The sequence below is a fragment of the Elephantulus edwardii genome, unplaced genomic scaffold (assembly GCF_000299155.1).
Source record: "Elephantulus edwardii isolate Elephantulus edwardi_28Jun2011 unplaced genomic scaffold, EleEdw1.0 scaffold00037, whole genome shotgun sequence".
NCBI lineage: Eukaryota > Metazoa > Chordata > Mammalia > Macroscelidea > Macroscelididae > Elephantulus > Elephantulus edwardii.
Window position 1 is genome coordinate 9433470 of NW_006399787.1, and position 21723 is coordinate 9455192.

The 21723-nt window shown below is 41.3% G+C and overlaps 1 protein-coding gene across 1 annotated transcript in view; it reads right to left on the reverse strand.

Annotated features, from left to right (window-relative positions):
• Positions 1-21723, reverse strand: part of TTLL5 (tubulin tyrosine ligase-like family, member 5) — a 344374-nt gene that overhangs the window by 208929 nt on the left and 113722 nt on the right. The window contains exons 19-22 of the mRNA XM_006884777.1: positions 11077-11234; positions 9882-10188; positions 4360-4480; positions 683-829 (exon numbers count right to left, since the gene is read on the reverse strand). Coding sequence (XP_006884839.1) covers positions 683-829; positions 4360-4480; positions 9882-10188; positions 11077-11234 — 733 coding nt within the window. The remainder of the gene's footprint in view (positions 1-682; positions 830-4359; positions 4481-9881; positions 10189-11076; positions 11235-21723) is intronic.

Consider the following 21723-nt stretch of genomic DNA (forward strand, 5'->3'; position numbering starts at 1 on the left):
TTAGAACTAATATTCTATTTCATAAATATTCTAATATTATATTGCTTATACTGATGTAGATAAAGTTTCACAGGAGAGAGTACAACTCTTTCCAGAAAAAAACCCATGTCATTATTATTAAATGCACAATTCAAACTTGCTTCCAATTAACTCCCCACTGTCTAAAGGCACAATAATGAGGCAAATTATTCATATAGCCCAGAATTCTGCTCATGCGCAAAGTGCTCAAAGGAATGTGCCTTTTACTAAGTGTTAGCTATGGCCACTGAGCTCTCAGGTGTCGCAAGAAGCTTCCCGCCTCGCTGCGTTAGCGTGTGGCCTCCTGTTTCCCATCAGAGTAACACACAGGTGACAATGACACTACAGGAGAGAAGGACCTCTCCACCTAGTGGGACAGTGGCTACAATGTCATCTATCATGATAATTAGGAGGAAGCTCTGGCGGCCACGTGGTAAGAAGTTGCGCTCCAATTCCAAATCCCAAAGGCGCGTGGTTTAAGTCCACCAGTGGCTCTGCAGAAGGATGGGCAATCTCCTCTCAAGCAATTAATTGCTTTTGAAAACTTGCTGGAGGGTCAGTTAATGAGCTGGTTCCAACTTGAAGGCACACACAACAACAACAACAACAACAACATGACAACAGAGTGCAATTTAAGCATAAGATTAATGAATAAAGCACTTACCTTGTCGTACACAACAATAAAGTCACCGAGCTGGTGGGCCAGGATTCTCCTGCGTTCCAGAAGTGCCAGTCGTTGGCTTGGTAATACCATCCTCAGTGAATGCTGGAGGTTGCTTGATGCTCGCTTAAGGAAACGAACCACCAGTTCCTATAAATCAGAGAGCCAGGGGGAAAGGAGAGGTTCTATTAAGAGCAGCAGAAGGCAAACTATGACAGTATCAAGTAGTGGAAATGGGAGAAATATATATTTCAACAATTAAGTATGCAGAAGCAAACATCCTAAGAAAAATAACAAAGACAAACAAAACTCAACTTACTCTTTTCTCTATAAATGAGCAATCAAACCACCAAAGCAAATATGTATGCAAATAACCACGGGATAAAATAGAATCTAAAAAAGTATTGTAATAATATAGAAATATATTACAATAATTTAAGGAGCAAATATCATTTCAGACAAGGCAAGAAAAGAAAGGAAGATTACATTTGAGGATAGTTGGTGGAAACTAAAACTCCTGTGAAGATAGTCAAAGGTGAGGAGTTGGAGAAAAAGTACATAGAACAGTCCTTACTGAAGGACAGAAAAAAGGAGAAAGAGTTAGAAATTCAAGAGAATATTGTCGTGGAAACCAATAGAAGAAAACATTCCCACATTAAACACTGATGGACAGACCAGACAGGACCCTGAACTGGTCAATATAAGAGAATTTGGAGAGAACAATTTCCGTAAATTAAGGCAACAGAAGCAAGAGGTGAAGGAATGCATGGGTAATCAAGGATACAGGTGATATGAACAAAACTAATTATTTAAGAAATTCAGTGATAAAGATAATTTTAAAAAAATGGCAGAGCTGATTGGAAGGTGATGGTTTTTTTTTCCATCTTCCTCAATGATTGGTGCTTTGTGGGGGCTGGGGTCAAGGAGGGCGGAGTGGGTTAATAAGAAGCAGAAATTCTGGCTACAGCCCGTTTGACATTGTTGCTATTATGTGCTGTTGAGTATGACTAAAGCAACTCTATGAACAACCGATCTGAATCCTGTATTCCTTCTCTTTTGCTGAACTTCTTTCTACCTTTCCGAGAATGGTATCCTTTTTCAGGGACCAGCCCCTTCTAGCAACACGCCTCAAGTAGGCGAGACAAAGCTTCACCATTCTTGCCTCTAAGGAGAGTCACCTTCTCCAAGACATAGCTGCTTGTTCTTTTGGCAGCGCATGGGATATTCAGTAAGGACTATTCTCTAACACCACAACTCAAAGTATCAGTTTTACTTCTTTCTTATTCATTGTCCAGCTCTCAAACACATGACAAATGGCTGAAAAGACCACGTCCTGACTCAGGCACATCTTAGTCTTTGAACTGGAATCACTTCTGCTCAGCAATCTGGAAAGGTCCTGGAGGGCAGACTTTACCAATGCAATATATCTCCTGATCACCCGACTGTTGGTGCCAAGGGTGTTTACGGTGGATCCCAGTAAGATCTGAACAGCTACCAATCATGTAATTCAGGACATCACAGATAACTCAAAGAAAGGTTTTGTAAAATCAAAGATCTTAAAAATTAGTATCTTAAACATTTAAGACTGTCTAATGGCCGTTGTGGCCTTCTGCTGGTGTGCCCTTGGTGTTATGTGATAAATGATCTCAGACGCTAGCCCTAACCTGGACTAGAGAAGGCAATTTTCTACTCACCATCCACATAAGCAAGACCACGGCCACAATTCCCATGAGTGGGGCTGGGGTCTGCTTTATAGATCCCTTTTCAAAAAGGAATTCAAAGAATTACATTGTGAGGTGAGCCTTACAAATATTCTTGTAGAAAAAGAATTAAACATTTTAATTAAATACACTAATCCATTTTAATTCATGTTAAAAATGTTTAATTCATGTTTAAAATGTCTATGAATGACTGAAGGAAAACACAGTATCATTTGTAAACTTTTTGCAGAAATCCTAGAGGAACCATGTGGGGATTTCAAGTCAGCATTTATAATAGTTCCTCTCTCCTCTGAGCTTTTTTTCTTTTTTCCTTCTTCTTCTTCTTGGATCTGATTTGGCTCCTTGTCTGCCAATTTACTCCAGCATAAAGGAGCAGTCTCACAGCCAGAGGGCTGGATTCCCTGCTACTATTCTGCTGTCTTTACTATATGGTGATTTAAGCTGTTATATTAAAACATTATTTTTTTTTTCTCACAGTGGAGCAGACAAACTGACTCTTGAAAAGGCAGCTTCAATTTTCCACTTGGAAAGAGCAAAGCTAACATTTTCCACCCATGCTTGAAGGATTATTCACAACATATAAGGTTTTTATCTTTGGGTTGCTCCGGCCACTTTAAATTCATGAGTTGCTTTTTTTTATAATAAGCTTGTCTTCTGCATGTGGGGAACCAAAAATGACAGTAGAGTCACTAGTGAACTGGATAAGGAATGCTGTTTTCTCAAACTTAAAGGTCCCTTTCTTACTGGTTAAATTCCTAGTGCCATAAAGGTTATTCCTTGGAGAGGGACATCATGCTTGGAAAAGAAGAGGGTCAGCGAAAGAGAGGAAGACCCTCAACAAGGGTAATTGACACAGTGACTGCAGCTTCAGGTTCAAGTGTATCAGAGATGATGAAGATGCCACAGGACAGGACAAGGGTCAGGTCTGTTGTTTCCAGGGTCACTGTGAGCTGTATTTGACTCAACAGGACATAACAACTACATAGAGGCTAAGGAAAAGTTATGGCTTCTATAAATGGATCTTACCAAACAGCCTGAAGCTCCCTGCCAATCTGATCCAAAAATACAAACCTTGCCAGGATAGTGTATCTATGCTTCAGTATGACTCTGATACAAAACATCTGTATGTTGAAATCCTTCTCAGCAAGGACAATGTTGTTCCTGTTTCATCCTGAGATCAAGCATGTTCACATGACTGAGATACAATCAATTCTTCCCGCAGAGTAAGAGTTTTATTTCAGGGATCTAAAGACAGTATAAAGTTACAACTAGGAAAGAAGGGAAAAAAGGTGAAGGATGGTGTATTGTGAGAGAGCCTGTGATGAGATGCTGACGTGCAAGAGGCAGAGCTGGTGCCTCTGAATCCAAAGTCAATGTCTGTGATGCAAGAAAAGATTGGAAGGACCAGCGATCTACCGTGATGCAAGTTCAGTGTCACCACACTCAGACTGGGAAACAACACACAACAGACCTCTCTTCTCTGCGACTTTACCTCCTCCTCTGTGGAATGGCAATGCTAATGCCAACTTCAAAGAGCTAACAGAAATGTGAGCATGGACCTCCTCCAATCTCCTTTCCAAGGAGAAAGGCCCGCTCTGTCTCTGGGACTTCCTAATAAATCTATCTTTACTTTTTACCTTTATTTAAAAAAAAAAGTGAGGATGCTTCAGAAAGGACTCTAGAAATCATTATTCTCTTTGAAGACTTTGTACAGAGAATGAAATCTAATGAGCCATCGACTAAAATCTTCACATTGAAATAAACTGATGGCCTCAGAACAGATGGCTTCTGGCAGAAGATGTGCTCCAAGGTGAAGCAAGAGAAGCCTCAAGCCTAGGCTGTGTCATCATTCTTTCACTGGAATCTATTGGTCTTAACCCTAATTGCAAAGAGAGTACAAAACAGAAAAGGGAGAGAAAATGGGGGAAAGTAAAAGGGTTCCAACAAGAGTCATCTTACCATCTGTTCGTCCTCTTTGGCAGCCCAACTGGCACTGAACGTCTGACTTCCACTGTCTTTCATCAGGCGAATTTGAACATGCTGAAGATAGGCAGAGAATGCTATTCGGGCCTGCACTTTGCTATAGGAATCCAAAACAACACACTGTTATAAGACAGAATGGCAATCCAACTCATGTCTACTTGCTCTCAGAATGGCCTTTGTTGTAGCTGGTGTCACGTGCCTCAGAGGATCCTGTTAGGATGGCTAAGAAACACGCAGCTATCAAACAGTCATGAATTTTGTTCGTCTTCTATTAAAAGAACCAGGTGAAGAAGCCTACATATTTTACCTCGTTAATCTGGGAAAGCCAAGAACAGAAAATCCCATTTTCTACCCTTACCTTATGCTCTGAGTTTTCAAACCACCTTCTTAGGGGGATGGTGGTGGTGTTTGGTACCACCTACTCAAGTATGATTCACAGTGACCCTATAAACAGTTCTGAATCGCAGCCTATCCTGTGCCATCCCCATTATCTCTGACATACTTAAGCCCATTGCTGCAATTACTGTGTCAATCCATCCCACTTGAGTTTTCTTCTCTTTCACTGACCTTCCACCTTTCCAGGAATGACATCCCTCTCCAAGGACTAACCTCTCCTAACTACATGCCTAGCGATGCATAAGGATAGCAGAAGGTAACTGATGACTTTGAGTTGTGGTGCTGGAGAAGAGCACTGAAAATCCCCTGGACTGCCAAAAGAACAAACAAATATGTCTTGGGAAAAAATACAGCCAGAGTGCTGCTTGAAGGCAAGGATGGCAAAGCTTCATCCCACATACTTTGGGCATGAACATACTATGTAGTTAGAAGAGGCCAACCCTTGGAAAGGGGCATCAGGCTTGGAAAGGTAGAGGGTCAGCGAAAGAGAGGAAGACCCCCACTGGGATGGACTGACATAGTGACTGCAGCAATGGGCTCAAGTGTATCAGAGATGATGAGGACGGCACAGGATTCAGAGCTGTCGTTCATAAGGTCGTGCTCTCAACAACAACAATAACAATAGAGCCTTCAGGACAGGAAATTGACAAATCCTACAAAAAAACCTTTTTAAGGCCAAATATTAAGGTGATGCTTTTCTCTACTAGAGGGTGGGAGTGGCTGGAACAAGCAAGCGAGGGGCAGCACTGTCTGCACAGATGGACTGTGAGACCAGGCGGGTCAGATGTTCAGTGAGAGGCAGGAAGCAAGTGCCTCCGCGGCCTCCTGGAGGAACCCAGGCTTTCTGCTGAATGAAACAAGCAAACGTGGGGAAGCCGTAGCCTGGAGGTCAGAAGGCCCAGACACACTGATGATTTTTTACTTCAGTGGCTACTCACAGCAGATCTGTTTTCTTTCAGGCTAGATTTTGGTTACTTCAGCTGACTGACCTTCTGACTCTGTAGCCAAAACGACATTGGCAAAGATTATGGCCCAACACAAACTCGGTTTACAATCCTTATATATGCAATCACCAAACGCCGTTCTACTACTGTTCTCAAGGTTAGGGTGAAAGATTTGCCCAGAGTAACCTGAAAATCTTTTTAGGCCTTCCTTCTAGAACTATGTTAGAGGGAAGTGTTACTGTGGGTTGGGTTTTTTTTTTTTGAGGGGGGAGGGGGGCAGGGGCACTGGCCAGGCTAGGTAATAGATCTGCTTCTGAGTTTAACATATATGATTTTCAGAAACACAAATCAAAGAAGGATGGCCCTTTGTTATTAAGAGGGACCATTTTCTGAAGCAAAGCATCTGTATTTTCAAATCTCTCTCAGCAAGGACAATTCTTTTCCATCTCACCCTGAGATCATGGCCCACTACCCCTTCAGCCTTTCCAATAAGCTTTACCCCCACAACAAATGGTTTTCACGTCAAACAAGTGAAAAAGAGTCCCGATTTGCCCCAACAAGCCATTTGTAATATAACACTAGAAATGGCATGCTTCAGACACCTCCCAGCACAGCAGAAGGTCCCTTCATCAGTCCCTAATACTAAGGATTCAATGGAATAAATGCTCAACAACAGATATTTCAATCACTCTCTTGGTGCAAATGAACATGTGAGTCTTGCAATTCTAGGAATGTATCTGTAAAATAAGATCCTTGGGATGTTAACTCTTGAAATTCTTTCCCCTAGGTACTAGGCACATCACTCATTTTAACAAACAAGCAAACAAACAGTATGAGAAAGCAAACATCAGAATAATTAACACTGAAGGAACATTTTCTGTTGCTTTTTAAGTTTTAAAATAAAAGCTTATGTGGACCCACTGTTGTTGATAGCGACCCTATGAACAGAAGGCCTGAAGCCTCTCCACAACTACCAAATTTATCACAGTTCATAGAGTTTCTGGAGGATTTTGTTTAGGAAGCGGATGCCTCCCCTGCTTCCAAGTAGTTTGTGATATATAACTAGGGAACAGGGAGCTGGGACCAGAAGCACAAAGGCCCTGCCGTAAGCCTTCCATGGGCCGTCAGCAGCTGTTTGGATGCTCCACAGACCCACGGGCAGCCCCAGAGAACAGTCTGAAAACCACTGATTTATACTAGCACACACCGCAAAACAACAGCTTACTCCCTGAAAGTGAGCTCTACAAGATGTATGCAGAAATTCTTATTCTACACTGTGTGGAATGTTATTCCTGGAAAGAACTTTAGAATAGACTCTAGCAGTTTTCAAATAGTTGATTTTCATTTTCTCTTCCAGGAAGCATTGTTTTTAAATTGGTGTAGTCTTATGTTGTTGCTAGACAGAAAAGGAAACTGAGGCCTGGAGAGCCTTGTGACAAACCCATGATCACAGAGCCCCAAGGTAAGGCAGCCAGAGCCCACAACACTGACAAATCGAAGCCTTTCTGCCTCTATGCCTGCTGCTCCCTGAACTCCAAGTCACCCTCACTCTCACTCTAAAAAGTGGCTTCTACCTTAATTGAGAAAGTAAAGGCCATTCTGCATAAACTCCTGAACATTTTTCCTCCTTAACTTTTAACTATTAGTTTTACTCCATATAGGACTTTTTCCTCATCTTGACATCTTCAGATACTCCACCAATGATCTCTTTCCACCTTTCTTTAGGAACTTTCTCTTCTCTTCGTGCCATTAAACCCTTACCTATAGCAAGCTCAAGAATTCCTATCTGAAAGTCTTAGTTTGCTCTCAATAAGCACATTCTAACCTCCCTTTCACTTCCAAATCCTCTGGTGTGATTTCATGTTGTCCTCAACTCACAACTGTCCTCCACACACTCTGTCTGCCTGACGTCATACACTGTGCCATCAGCCCGCATCCTACCTTCAGTTAGCCAAGTTTCTCCACACATCGGAACAGCTCAGCTTGCAGCCTGCGTCATCTTGCTCCCTCCACTTCTACGCCATCTCTCCATCAGCCATTTCTTAGTCTCTCTGAGGACCCATTCACTAAACACTTTCCCAGGACTCAATTCTCTTGTTACTGGGTCTACATGTAGAACTAACTGGAATTGGACAAACCCATATACTTGGAAGACCTCAGCTCACAACTCTATGTTCAAAGTTGACCTAAAATGCTGCGTTCTCCTCTCTCCACCGCACATCTTTACCCCAGAGCACTTCTACCTCACAGTGGAAACTCTGCTATTTTGAAATCAATGTCTATTTCTCTCATTGACTAATGGCATCACCAAGTCATCACATTTGGGAAAACTCCGTCTCCCTGGAGTTCTTCTTGCCCATTAACCTTGCAAGAGTCCCTGGGGCCATCCAATCTCTCCATCTCTACAGCCACTACTTGGTCTGGCCCTCATTCCTCTGGCCACGGACTATTTCAATCCATCTCCATTCCTTTCACGTCTCCTCTAACAATCACAATTCCACCCTGTGACCAGAATTCACATCCTAAAACCAGTCCTAGTATTATCACTCATCCACTTGAAAATAATCCCATATACAAAATTAAGCCAGGGCTCATCATACGGCCCTTTATAACCTGACAACATCCAATTTTTTCAGCCTCATTTCTCATCTCACCTTTTCTCCATGGAACTCCACTACTCTCATCTGTATTTCTCAAAGAGGCCAAGCTCATTGTAATCCCAAGGCCTTTGTACTTGCTGTTGTGCCTGGAATATCCCGCCCTCTGACTGCTGTATTTCTTATTCCTCCTCCTCATTCATTCAGAATGCATCAAAAGGTTACTTTCCATGGTCTCAAACCACCATCCACAGTAGCTGCTGATTAATTACTCTCTAGGTCTGCATCTTTTAAAAAAAATCATCTTCTTAGCAATTCTTGCTGCCCAAAATGACTTTGTTTGCTGTCTTCCACAATGACCTGTAAGCTTCATGGGCCCATGTACCCTCAATTATAACATTAGACAGCCTGGCACGGTCACTGGCATGGAGCAGGCACTCTGTACATGCCGAGGGGCTGAATGACTGAGCTCTCGCTCCTCTGGGCCTCCATTTCTCCGACCCAGCACTCCCACTCCCACCAGTAGCTCTCCAACTCTGAAATTCCACTCTATAGTCAATACTCAGTTCAAACATCACCGCCTCCACATGTATTCTAATTCCCCTTGTTGTTGACCATCCAGTTGGAACTGAGTCATAACTGACCCTCTAGTTGCTTTTCAGAGGCTGTGCACCACACAAGAAGAGACTGTCCATCTTCCTCCTACAGAGATGTTGCTGGATTCGAACTACATGCCTTTGGGTTGGCAGTGCAACTCTTTACCACTAAATCGCCAGAGTTACCTAATTCCCCTTAGTAAGACTAACTCCTGGGGTTGTTTTTTTCTGTGTCCTAAGAACACTTTCAGGAGGACTGGTGGCACAATAGTTAAATGCTCAGCGGGTAACTGAAAACTCAGTGGTTCAAATCTACGAGCCACTCAAGACATTTCCACTTCTGTGAAGATTACAGCCTCGGAAACACTGCAGGGCAGTTCTGTCCCGTCCTTTAGAGTCACTATGAATCAGAATCGACTTGACGACCATGGGTTTGGTTAGGAAGAACACTTGGTTCATGCTGAGCTCATGGCTCTAGTTTGAGTATTTCCTGCATAAAACCATGAGTTACTTAAGCATCCGCCTCAGTCGCCTTGTGTTCTTAGAACTCTGCTCTGGAGTTTTTAACCACTAGGTTCACTGGAGATCAACTGCCAGGTCTTTTTTCCTATGGCACCTTTGAGTGGACTCCAACCACCTATCTTTCAGTGAGCAGCCGAGTGCTCTATACCACTTGGGGACGACTGACACTAACGCCAATAAAGGTCTGGTGAGTTGGTGCGATCTGGGTTTGGATTACAGCTCTACTTTAGACAAGTTTGATTACAGCTCTGCGTCAGACAAGTCACTTACTTTCTCTAAGGCTCAGTTTCCTTAGTAACAGCAATATTGAATCCCAGTCATTACTTCATAGAACTGCTAGGAATATTAAACTTAAAAATGGTTGTAAAAGTCATTAGCGCAGTACCCCGTATATACAATATGAGTTAGCTATTAGCACTAACATAATGATAAGTGGCACATACCTAAGATTTCCATTATCCTGTAGAAGCTTCATCAGGTTAAACTTGGGCTCTGGCTCCTGGGTCTCCGTTTTGTTGCTCTGTTCACCTTTATGACTCCATTCAGGAACTTTCACAGAGGTTTCTTTGGTTGAATTTTCTCCCATGGTGGTCAGTGAGGATGCGTATTTGGTTTGATGTTCTCCGAGGGACCCTGCAGACTCCTCCAAGGAAGCTTCCTGTTCTTCGTCCTCATTGTCTAAAGCACCTTCTTCCTCCTCTTCACTCTCTGTCTCAGTTTTAACATTCATTTCAGCTGGTTGAGTGATCACTAAATGCGAAGAATCACTAATGTTGCTGAAAAAAGGATTAAATTTTCCTCTCTCCCAATACCTTCCTTTTATCTTTTTAGTAAAAACCCATTTCTAAACCAGACCACACACCACAAAAGTATCATTATGCATAAAACACTTTTCAAACATATATTTTCAACACTTATTAAGGATATGCATCAGAGCTGATGTTTTTCTACATAAAACAAATTGTTCTCTCACATTGTTAAGGGAAAAATTTTAACTGAGTATTAGAGATTTTTAAGAGTGTATCATTCATGGAACTACTAAGCATGTTGCATATATTCTGATGCCTTGCTTATTCATTATCTCCCTCTTCGACTCATTATAAATGCTGTGAGGACAGGGATTATACTTTTTCACCAATGTAAATCCAGTGATGAATGGACAAACTACCTAACTCAGGATTCCGGAAAAGAGGAACAAGGAAAAAAGGCAGGCAGGAAACGAAAAATAAGGAAGAATCAGGAATAGAAAGACATTTCCCTCTTCTGTTCACATCTGAAATGTTTACAGTATGCAGTCTAATGCTTCATCACACAAATCCGAATAATAATGCTCAGAATTCCATTAAACTTAAGCTAAAAATATAAATAAAGTATCAGAAACTTTTATAACACTGGAATAAGAGCGGAAGTACACCAAAATAGGTGTACGTCAGCTATCCTTTCCATACAGAAACTAAAGAATGGAAGGATTGAAATGCACTCTCATTTGGAAATTGCATTTCAAAGAAAGCTACATGGAAGCATAAAGTACACAAGTTCAGGGTGATTCTGCCTCAATAAAGAGTGATTACAAAACTGGCGGGCACAGCCCGGCAGCGCCCGGACAAAGGCATTTGGTGAAAGCTCCCCAGTAGGTACCTGGGTATTTTGGCCTCATGGTTCTCAATCTGCCGCTCCGTCGTCTGCGTTTCCGCACCTCCAGGGACAGGAGCTTCCTCTCATAAAGAGCAGCATGCAGCTTGGCTTTTGAATTCATACTCTCGATCTTCAATTCAGGCATGCCCTCAGAAGCCATTCTACAGGAAAAAACAACACACAGCCGTCACGAGCCCTGGTGACATAAAGCGTTATATGCTGGGCTCCTAATGGACTGACTGGTCATTTAAATTGCCTCATCATCCCAGGAAGGAAGTTGGCAAGTCTCCTCCTGTACAGATGAACAGATCTGGAAACCCGACGGCGAGCGTGAGTGGCACGGAGTTGAGGGCACTGTGATGGTTTGGGTTTTTATTACACGGCCAAGCATTACAAAATTCTGTAATGACAGATTAGGCATGGGACCTTTAACCAAATTTAAAGTAAATAAATAATAAATGGGTAGAAATACTGGAATAGTGAAATCGACATTAAAACCTACTGATCAGCCTGCCTCTGGAAACTCTATGAACTCTGATAAATGCTGACAGTTGTAGAGGGGCTTCAGGCCTTTTGTTTGATAGGGTTGCTATGAGTCATGCTTGATTTGATGGCCATCAACAACATCAACAACAAAGTCCTATCTGAATTTGCAAATTACCTGAAGACAGCACTTAAGTACTTTGACACATTCCATAGTACTACTTTCACTTTATTGCTATATCATAATAAAGTAGCATATAAAATAATTAGGAAATACTATTAACATATTAACTCTTCAACTGGGGGTTGGTGAGAATGATGCTATTAATCACCAAAGAGAGCTCTGGTGCCTTAATGGAAGGGCATGTGGTTCAAATCCACCAGTTGCTCTGCAGTAGAACGACGGGCAATCTCCTCCTATGTGATTTACTGCCTCTAAAAACGCTGGAGAGTCAGCTATGAGCTGGTTCTGACTTGAAGGCACACCACAACTACACTATACTTCACCAAACCCAGTCGGCAAGTTGATTCTGACTCAGATCGACTACAGGTCTGGCGAAACTGGCCCTTAGGGTCTCCAAGGAGCCCAGCGGCTACACCTTGCCTCTAGAGCAAGTGACGGGTTCACACTGCAGGCCTTTTCGGTTAGCAGCCACTGCGCCACCTGGGATCTTATGCTCTGAACATCATTCTGAATGCCTACAAAACTAACCAGTTAGACTGAGTGAAGGTTGAAATTTGAGGAAGGATGGATGATAATCCACGAATATGGCGATGAGGTGTTAATGTTACATCTCACCAAGTGTCTGTGTAAGAAGCTACTCTCACCTAGGGACTCATCAAACCCCAAGAGTCACAACACATGGACCTGCCAAAATAACTGCTCTTCCTGTAGATGCTAACTGGCTGTAAGATGAGGTGGAGAGAGGAGGCAGGAGTCCCCAGGTGTTGAATACGCCTCAGAAGAGTTCCAGGTAAGGTGAGAAGTGTGGAATCACTTTGCAAAAAGCAATCTGGCTCCTGCTCTCACCTGTGAGCACACCAACATCTGAGGCTAGCGAGCAGGGGATGGCCGGGCCAAAGGGACACCTGGCAGCAGATGCCAACTAGTCCTCATGAGGCAGGATGTGGTCTACAACCGACACCGGCTGAAGCCAGTAAGAGCTAATATACCCTAAGGTGCAGATGGAGCTTTCTGGTTGGTATCCACGTGCAGGAGAGGGTAAGGTACCCACCCCCTTGTGAGAACACGGAAGCTCTGTAGTGGGACCCCCATCCCTGACCTCACCCTATATCTATCTCTTCATTTGTATCCTTGTTTGGTTGTAATGTAGCTGCAACGGTGAGTAGCTACAGTGATCATGAGAACATGGGAGTCATTCCAGTGAATTTATGAACCCACAGAAGCAGCGAAAACTAGAAGGGTCCCCATGTCTGCCTAGCTGGCAGTGAGAAAGAAGAGTCCTTCTAACATGCAAGCTCCGACCAAGCACTGGGTGGTCATGGCTGAGAGACTGCACCAGGTGAGGAGCTGGCGACGAGGTTGCAGAAGTGGGAATGGGAAGACAGAATCCACGTCCACTCTTTGGAAACAGAATTCTGCTGCTCATTACCACACAACAGCAAGGAAAGTGGGGTTTACCCCACTGCTCCCCTGGTTTAGTGCACAAGGGGTGGTAACAGATGAAGAACAGGGGAAAATTCAATTAGGTCCTAAATGGAAGAGAGCTGGGAGAAGGGGACAACAGCAGCTACTACAGGAGCAATTACAGTAAAAGAACTCCCAAGTTAGAGAAGAGATGCTAGCACAGCTTAGCCAGCAAGGGTTTAAGGCTACAGGGTAGACATGGATGACAGGTCACCAAAGAAATAGAGCGAGCTCTAAGCCACTGAAACAGACACAAGTATCCAAGCGGATGTTTAAAAACAGGCAGCTAATCTGTATACTGAGAATTCAAGGTCTGGTTGATTGGCTCTGAACTCCTGCAAATTCCGTCTGTCAAAGGTCTTGTTTCTGAGCATATTCCCTTTGAAGTCAAGTCATCACCTTACTCCTCTGGGAGTTTCTAGTCTCTGAATATGAGGGAGAGGCTATGTCTTTTTATCTATTTAAGGCTTTTCAAGGGGAATTTCTGGGTGGTTGGACTGGACAGTAAATCTTAGGAAGGCTTTGTCTCAGTGTAGGAATCTGAGCCAAGAACCGGGAAGGTCCTCACTCTGAGGGTAGAAATGGGATGCATATTAATAAACTCTGAAAACAGCAAAGCCCTAGCTGTCACAATCCCTTAGATTAAGCCTTAAAAACAAAACAACACAAGGTAGAGTTGTTTTCAGTCAATTAAAAAAAAGATAAAGTTTAAAAAGTCTAAAGGAAAAATACAAACATTCATGCCACTGCTATGGACTGTTGCACTGCACCCACCATGAGGCAGCAAAGGGCACGGCCAGGCAGTGTTCCGTCCTGTTGCACACAGAGGGCTGCCAGGTGGCTGACTTGATGGCATCTCACAACAACTCATCAACTCTGCCAAATTTGATAATAGGCAAACTACGAATATTAATGACATTGCTGTCGTAGAAGAACACAAACACTCCTCCCTCCAAAGACATCTCGTAAGGACGGAATGTGAGTTGAGACAGCTTTATGTTTGGGCTCATCCCAGTTATTTGGGTGGAAATTAATCTGACGATTCAAAATATTAAAGCCCAGGCTCTTCATGAAGCCAGGTCCATTATAAAAACAAAGAGTGTTTCTCGCCCTTTCTGCCTGCATGACCCTCCAGCTACCTTTGCCTGTACTGTTGTTACTGACTGCTGTAAAGTCAGCTCCAACACAGAAGGAAATGCAACCTGGGCTCATGCCATTCTAGTAAAAACGTGTAGGTCCACTGCTCCAGGTAATAAGAAGTTGTGTTTGGTTTTGGGTGGTTTGTTGTTGTTTTTTTTAGGATAAAGAGATTTATTTAGCAAAGTTCTCAGTGTCACACTACAGTAAAAAGTTCTGAGAATATTAATCTTAAAAAAATCAGAGATACAAAAAATGCTATAATTTCCTGAGATTTCAGGAGAGAGATTTTTAAAATACTGTGAACTAAAGAACCCTGGACAGACAGATACATTCTAGCAGAAGAGGATGCTGGAAAGGGAGTAGTTTTGACAATCAACAATTATAGCTGTGTGATCTTCTGGGGACCAGAGCTCGTGTATGATGAAACTCTGTCACTGGAGGAGGACAGGACACACAGAGTTCCCCAGGGAACTCAAATACCACAGATGCCAAAGGAAATAAGGACTTTGACTCCAGTGACACACAGAGAGGGCCTTCCCTTACAGTTGCCATCTTAAACTGTAAAGGAATAAATTTGTTTGTTAAAGCCCACTTCTTTCCCACGCAGAATGATACCTCCTTCAGGGCAAGTACCATGTTCATCTCATTTAACACTGTGCCCGTGACACTTGGGAAGGTGCCCAGCACCCAGCTGATATAACACAAACCTTCGCTAATTAATAAACACTGAGGTGTTCATAAGTAAGCTAGTATGTATCTTTTAGCCAGACTTATTTTCTTTTCCCAACCTTTTATCACGCCAACATTGAAACAGAAGTGTTTAAAGAATTGTACAGTAAATACTCAAATATCCACCACCTAGTTTCTACAGTTAAACTTTTCCTTCCTCTCCTTGGAGAAGGACATCGTGTTGGAATGATGGAGAGACAGTGCAGGAGAAGATGACCCTGGATGAGATGGACTGATACAGTAACTGGGGCAATGGGGGTTGGTGTGTGGGAATCAGTGAGACTGGCTCAGGACAGGGCAGGCTAGAGCTGCTGTAGGTCGCAGGCGACTCGATGGCACATAACAACAACAACAACATACTTGCTTGATCATGTATCCATCTAGATAAACTTTTATTTATATATATTGAACACTTGATTTCTGAAGCATTTCGAAGTAACTTCCAAATATCAGTGCCCTTTAATCCTCAACACTTTAACAGCCATAGGATTGGTAACTAGAGATCAATGTTGGTTTGACAGTTTCCTCCACTGTCATTTAGGGGAGGTGAGGTAAAATTGACATACAGTGAAATACCTAAATCTTAAATGACCACCTGAAGAGTTTTGACAAATGTACAGAACAACAGATTTCAAATTCTATCCATATACAGAACATTAGACTCACGTCAGAAAGTTTTCATGTACATTCCAGGTCAATCCCACCCTTACAAGCCAAAACCCCTCTGCCTCATAGTGACCCTCTTTCTCAGGCTGTAAATCTTTACAATAGGAGACTGCTCACCTATCTCCCTCAGAGCAGCTGGAGGATTTGAACTGCCAACCTCACAATTCACAACCTGCAATGACACAAACTACACCAAACCACTACTCTACTTTTGTTAACTATGTACTGCTTTTGCCTATTTCAGAAATTCCTAAAAATGGAAAAATACGCATGAGCTCTTTTGTATAAGGCTTCTTTTATCCAATGTATTTCAGATTCCTCCATGTTTATATCAGTAATTATACTTCTTTTTTTCTTACTGCTAAGTGGCGGTTCACTGCATGAATAATCCACTTCATCTAATCTCCTGTCAGATGCCAGTGTGAATGTAAACTAAATCAACACATAACTGTCTCTGAATGCTTCTGCATAAAGAGCAAAATGCATTTATAGAAAAAAAAGAACTGATTCTAGTTTTTCCTTGCACGTCTTTAATAAAAATGACTCCCCAAGCCCCTACCAGGGCAAAATAAATAGTGCAAATGGGGAAAAAGGACAGATTCGCTGACCTTTAGTTACTCTTTTAAAGGGCATCCCTCTTCCTTTTGTTGCCTGGTTTTCAAATATTCAGAGTGACAGTATTATGTCCAAGAAGCATATTCCTTGAATAAAAAATGGGGGAAATCTGAACACTAAATCTCATTTTCTTTTGGAGTCAAGCTGCAAGCTCAATTCCTCTGTTTGTTCATTAATTAAATGATGAATACAGTGTTCCCCACTTTAAGGAAACATTTCAAATGTTTTCTCTAATGGGCTTAGATAAATAACTAAGTTTGTGTTAAATGATTCCTAAATGCATACATACTATTAAGCAATCTCTTTTTCACCATTATCATTTTCTTTTCTAAAGAGGTGCAGCACAGAAGGTTTGAGAGTTTGCATTGTGACTCCAGTCTCCATTTAGACAAAGCCACTCAACCTCTTCCTCCATGGCCTTTCTCTCCTACACCAAAATGAAGAGTCACAGATACTCTGCACCCTTCCGGTTTGATGGCTGACCGGAAGCAAAGCCTCCTCAATGCCTTAACATATGGGGAGTTGTATGTTACCAGGATGCCAAGGTCAAACAATAGACTTATTTGAATCTAACATGACAGTAGTCTGAAATCTCATTAGAATTTTGGTATCTCTTCCACAATCAAACAAGCACACTATCATTATTTGTTGAAAAGCACTATCTGTACCTTTAATGAAGTAAATCCCAACCTTTTAGTTTATGAAAACAGGCTACAAAATAATATTTCAACAGAAGACACTATGTTATTATTCAAACCCAACTGCAAATGGTTATATTATAATGTGTGAATATCATGCTTAGTCTGTTACACAGTAATATACCATGCACATGGAAATAATGTCTCAACCTTTAAAAATCAGTTACCGTGATCTTCCTGTCAATATGCTTCTTCTTGGATTTCCCCTATAGAAAGAGAAAAGATGACAGTTAGAAAATGTGGCTCAGGTATTCTCCCTTGAATTCACACACACAAACACATATATACATAGTCTTAAAAGTTTTACTTTAAGAATTCAATATGAATCTAGACCAAGAGGACATTTTTGAAAAGCAGCAATGATGAGCTTTACTGAGAACACAGGGAACAGGGTAGGCCTATATTGTGACCTGGGGAAAAGGTCAATAGAAAAGAAAAGATAAAGTTAAATGAGATCTAGGGAAACAGTGCTGGCAATCACCTGCATTTGCCTATTTAGTTATAAAGCAAGTCATGCTTATTTCTCACAACAATCATGGAAAGAAAGCATTACCTTTATTTTTTTAAAAAAGTTTAAGATCTTGTAACATGTTCAATGTCACACTTTCATGAGTTTAAAAACGTAACCTAATGGCTTACTAGCTCTCAGCCTCAAGTGCTCTAATTTTATGAAATTGTACTGCAAATCAACCTTAATTCTCATAGTTAAAAAAAAACCCAAAACAACAAAAAATGTTCAAAAGGAATAGATTTCCCATAATTAAATATTTTTAAAGGCATGACTTTTATGGCCTCTACACTAGAGGTGGGACCTAACCTTAAGAACTGAGCACTACTCATGTCTAAAGGGGGTGTGCTGTTTGGTTTTTTAATTTTGATCCTTTTAACACATTCTCTCCTCATGCAATTCTTTAATTTCCCTTCATTTAACATTCCTCCCCCACCCTTCAATATAAACCTTGAGTCACAATATTGAAAGATGCTATGGGTAATATACTGAATGACTCAGAAAGCAGCAAAAGAAGATGGAGGGAACATACAGCATCCCTATACCAAAAAGAACTGATTGACACTGAAAAAAATCTCAGGACATAACCATATGCGCAGGAGCCAATGGTAATGAAGGAGGAAAGAGAAGTTGCATTGAAGCCTTTGGCTAAAAGTAAGGCCCCAGGAATGGATGGGATACTGACTGAGTTGTTTCAATTAAAAGATACAACCCTGGATGCGCTCAGCAGTCTATGCTAGGAAATTTGGAGAGCAGTTGTCTGGCCAATAGATTGAAGAGGCCTATATTTGTTTCCATTCCCAAGAAAGGTGATCCAACAGAATGTGGAAACTATTGAATAATATCATTAATACCACATGCAAGCAAAATACTGCTGAACATCATTCAAAAATGGCTAGAATAGTAGTGCATAGAGAGGGAACTGCCAGAAGTTCAAAGAGGAGTTAGGAGGGGCCATGGCACCAGGGATATCATTGCTGATGTCAGTAAAGAATACAGAAAAATGTCTATTTGTGCTTTAATGACAATGCAAAGTCAGCATGACTCTGTGGATCATAACAAGTTGTGGCTGACATTGAGAAGAATGGGAGCCCCGGAGCACTCAACTGTGCTCATGTGAAATCTATATCTGGACCAGAAGGCTGCTATGCGAACAGAGCAGGGAGCACTACATGGTTTAGAATTAGGGAGTGTGTCAGGATTGTATTCTCTCTTCATACCTAGACAATCGGTATGCTGAGCAAATTATTCAAGAGGCTAGACTCTATGAGGAGGACTGTGGCATCAGAATCGGAGGGAGACTCATCAGTAACCTGCGTCATGCAGATGACACAGCTTTGCTTGCTGAAATTGAGGACTGTATGTTTACTGTTACTGGGTGATATCAAATTGGTTCTAACTTATACCAATCTATATACAACAGAATAAAACTCATTCTGTGCCATCTCACAACTGCTGCTTGTTTGAAGGGATGGTTGCAGTATCTCTCATTGAGGGACTTCTTTCTCTCGGACTCTATACTTTGTTAAAAATTCTGTCTCTTACCAAGGATTGACCCCTCTGCATCACATGTCCAAAATGAGACACAGGCTCACCATCCTTGTTTCTAAGGATCATTTGGGCTCTACTTCCAAGACAGATTGGTTCATTTTTTTGGCATTTCATGGTATTTAAGGGTTTTTGCAAACACCAAAATTCAATGGTGTCTTCTTTTGTCCCCTCTGTTGACTGTCCAAACTTTGCACGTATGTGAGGCAACTAAAAATACAATGTCTTGGGCCAAGTGTCTCTTAATCCTCAGGCTGTTATCTCTATTTTTGAAACCTTTAAAGAGGCCTTTGGCAGCAGACATGTCCAATGTAACTTGTTTAATTTCTTGATTGCTTTCTCCATGGGCACTGAATATAGATCCCAGTAAAATAAAATCCGTTAACAATGCCAATATATTTTCCCCGTTTGTCATGTTTGTTTATTGATCTCACTGTGAAGATTTAATTTTATGTTGTTGTTGTGTACTGTAGAGTTGGAACCTACACATAGTTGACTCTCTAGCAGGATTTCAGAGGCAGTTAATCACACAGAAGACTGCCCATCCTTCTGCAGAGTAGCTGGTGGCCTTGAACTACGTACCTTCAAGACTGCAGCGTAGCTTCTTGCCACTAGGCCAGGCCACCAGGAGTCAATTTTCTTTATATTGAGGTATAATTTATACTAAAGGCTTCCTTAGTAAGTGCTGTAAGTCCTCTCCATTTTTGGCCAAGCAAGACTCTATCATCTTCATATTGCAGGTTGTCAATGAGTCTTTGTGTAACACTCACACCATGTTATTTTACATAAAGCACAACTTTCTGAACTAAGCTTACAGCTTGAATATGCGGAGTGAAAGGATACAACAGAGCCTAACATTCAACCTTTGCTGATATTTTTCTTCTTATTAAAATTTTTAAATAATTGTAATAAAAGTTTACAGAGACTTTGTATTTCCATTCATTCCTTGTTGCACACTTCCCTCCCTTCCCACCTCTCCTCCTGCCCCAGTTCACTTTTCTCTTTGAAAAGTAAGAAAAAAATCTTTCACTGTTATACAATCCCCCCAGTCCACTCCACTATGCAGCCACTATTGTCATGACAATAATATCTAACCATATATTCCTCCTAAACAGTCTCTCCCTCACCTGTTTCAAAGCAGTATACACTATTTACCACCTTTTTTCTTAGTTCCTCCCAACCCCGATGTCAGTCCTGCTTTACAACAGTGGCACTAGGCAGTATTAAACCACACACATTCCCTTGTCCTGACTGATCAGTTGCTTCTTGCTCACAGGGTTGTGCATGATGACAATGAAATGTTCTGAAATCTCTATTCTTCCAAGTGTTATCTACAATTTATTGTTTACACAGTCAAAAGCCTTTGTGTGATGAATAAAACTTAGATAACCATCTTGGTATTCTCTGCTTCCCATCAAGAGCCATCTGACATCAGCCATGGTAATACTAGTGCCATGACCTATTTGGAATTCTTCTTGAGTTTCTAGCAATTCCATGTTCATGTACAACATACATGCTTGCATGTGATATTAGTGACTTTGCTTGACAGTTTTCATATTCAGTTGTATTACCTCTTTTTAGAATGAACACAAATACGGATCTCTTCCAGTCAACTGGCCAGACAGCCTCATCCAGATGTCTTGACATAGTGAGCACCTCCATGACTTAGCCACTGAAACGTCTCTACTGGTGCTGATTCAACTCTCAGAACCTCGTTTTATGGCAGTGACTTTAGTGCTGACTTCTTTTTTCAGCATCTTCCATTCTTGATCAAAAGATACGTCCGGGAATGCTTATACACCAACTGAGTCTTTTTGCTACACTGACTTGTTATTTTCTTTTGAAACTTTTGACATCATTTCATTTTCATGTATATATTTAGTTCTCCACTAATGTAGGCTTATAATTTAAAAAGTTCTATTTCAATGGAATCAGAGATAGAAGCAGATTTCATCGAAAAAAGTCAAGTCAAAATTAGTAGTATTCACCAACATATCTTTGCTCTTCTCGTCTTCTTTCCATGCTAATGTTCTTATATTGTCACTTCATGATCAGAAAGTCTCAAGAAAGTTTGGTTTTTTTCCCACTCAGGTAATTGCTTCCTCTAGTTCGGCACAAACTCCTTTCAAAGTCTTAAAATATTAAAATTTCTGACGCAGAGTCTTAAAATTTCTTACAAAGCACTCTGATATAATCACAGAGTACTGATCCGCTCATTTTAAAACCAAAATAATCAAAAGTGACACACTAGAACACATTCTAAAAAATAACCCAATGAAACAAAAAGAAAAGTTGTTCAAGTTTGGGGGCACGGGATCAGGCAGGGGTGCAGATAGTCATTATACATTTTTTAAAACTGAGATTTTAAAATGTAAAAACTTTTTCCATTAGAAACAACACATGTAATTACTTAACCTCCAGGCAATTATCACAAAATAATATAAAGAAATTATAAATTCCCTGTATTTCCTGATCATGAAACTTGAGTACCTATTTGAAGAATCCTTCACAAAAGCAGACATTACAGACACAATAGATATCTCTTGAATAGTTGGATGCTTCATTCTGATAATCAGTTACAGAAGAGAACTAATGTAGTCATGGCTCTGGGACTA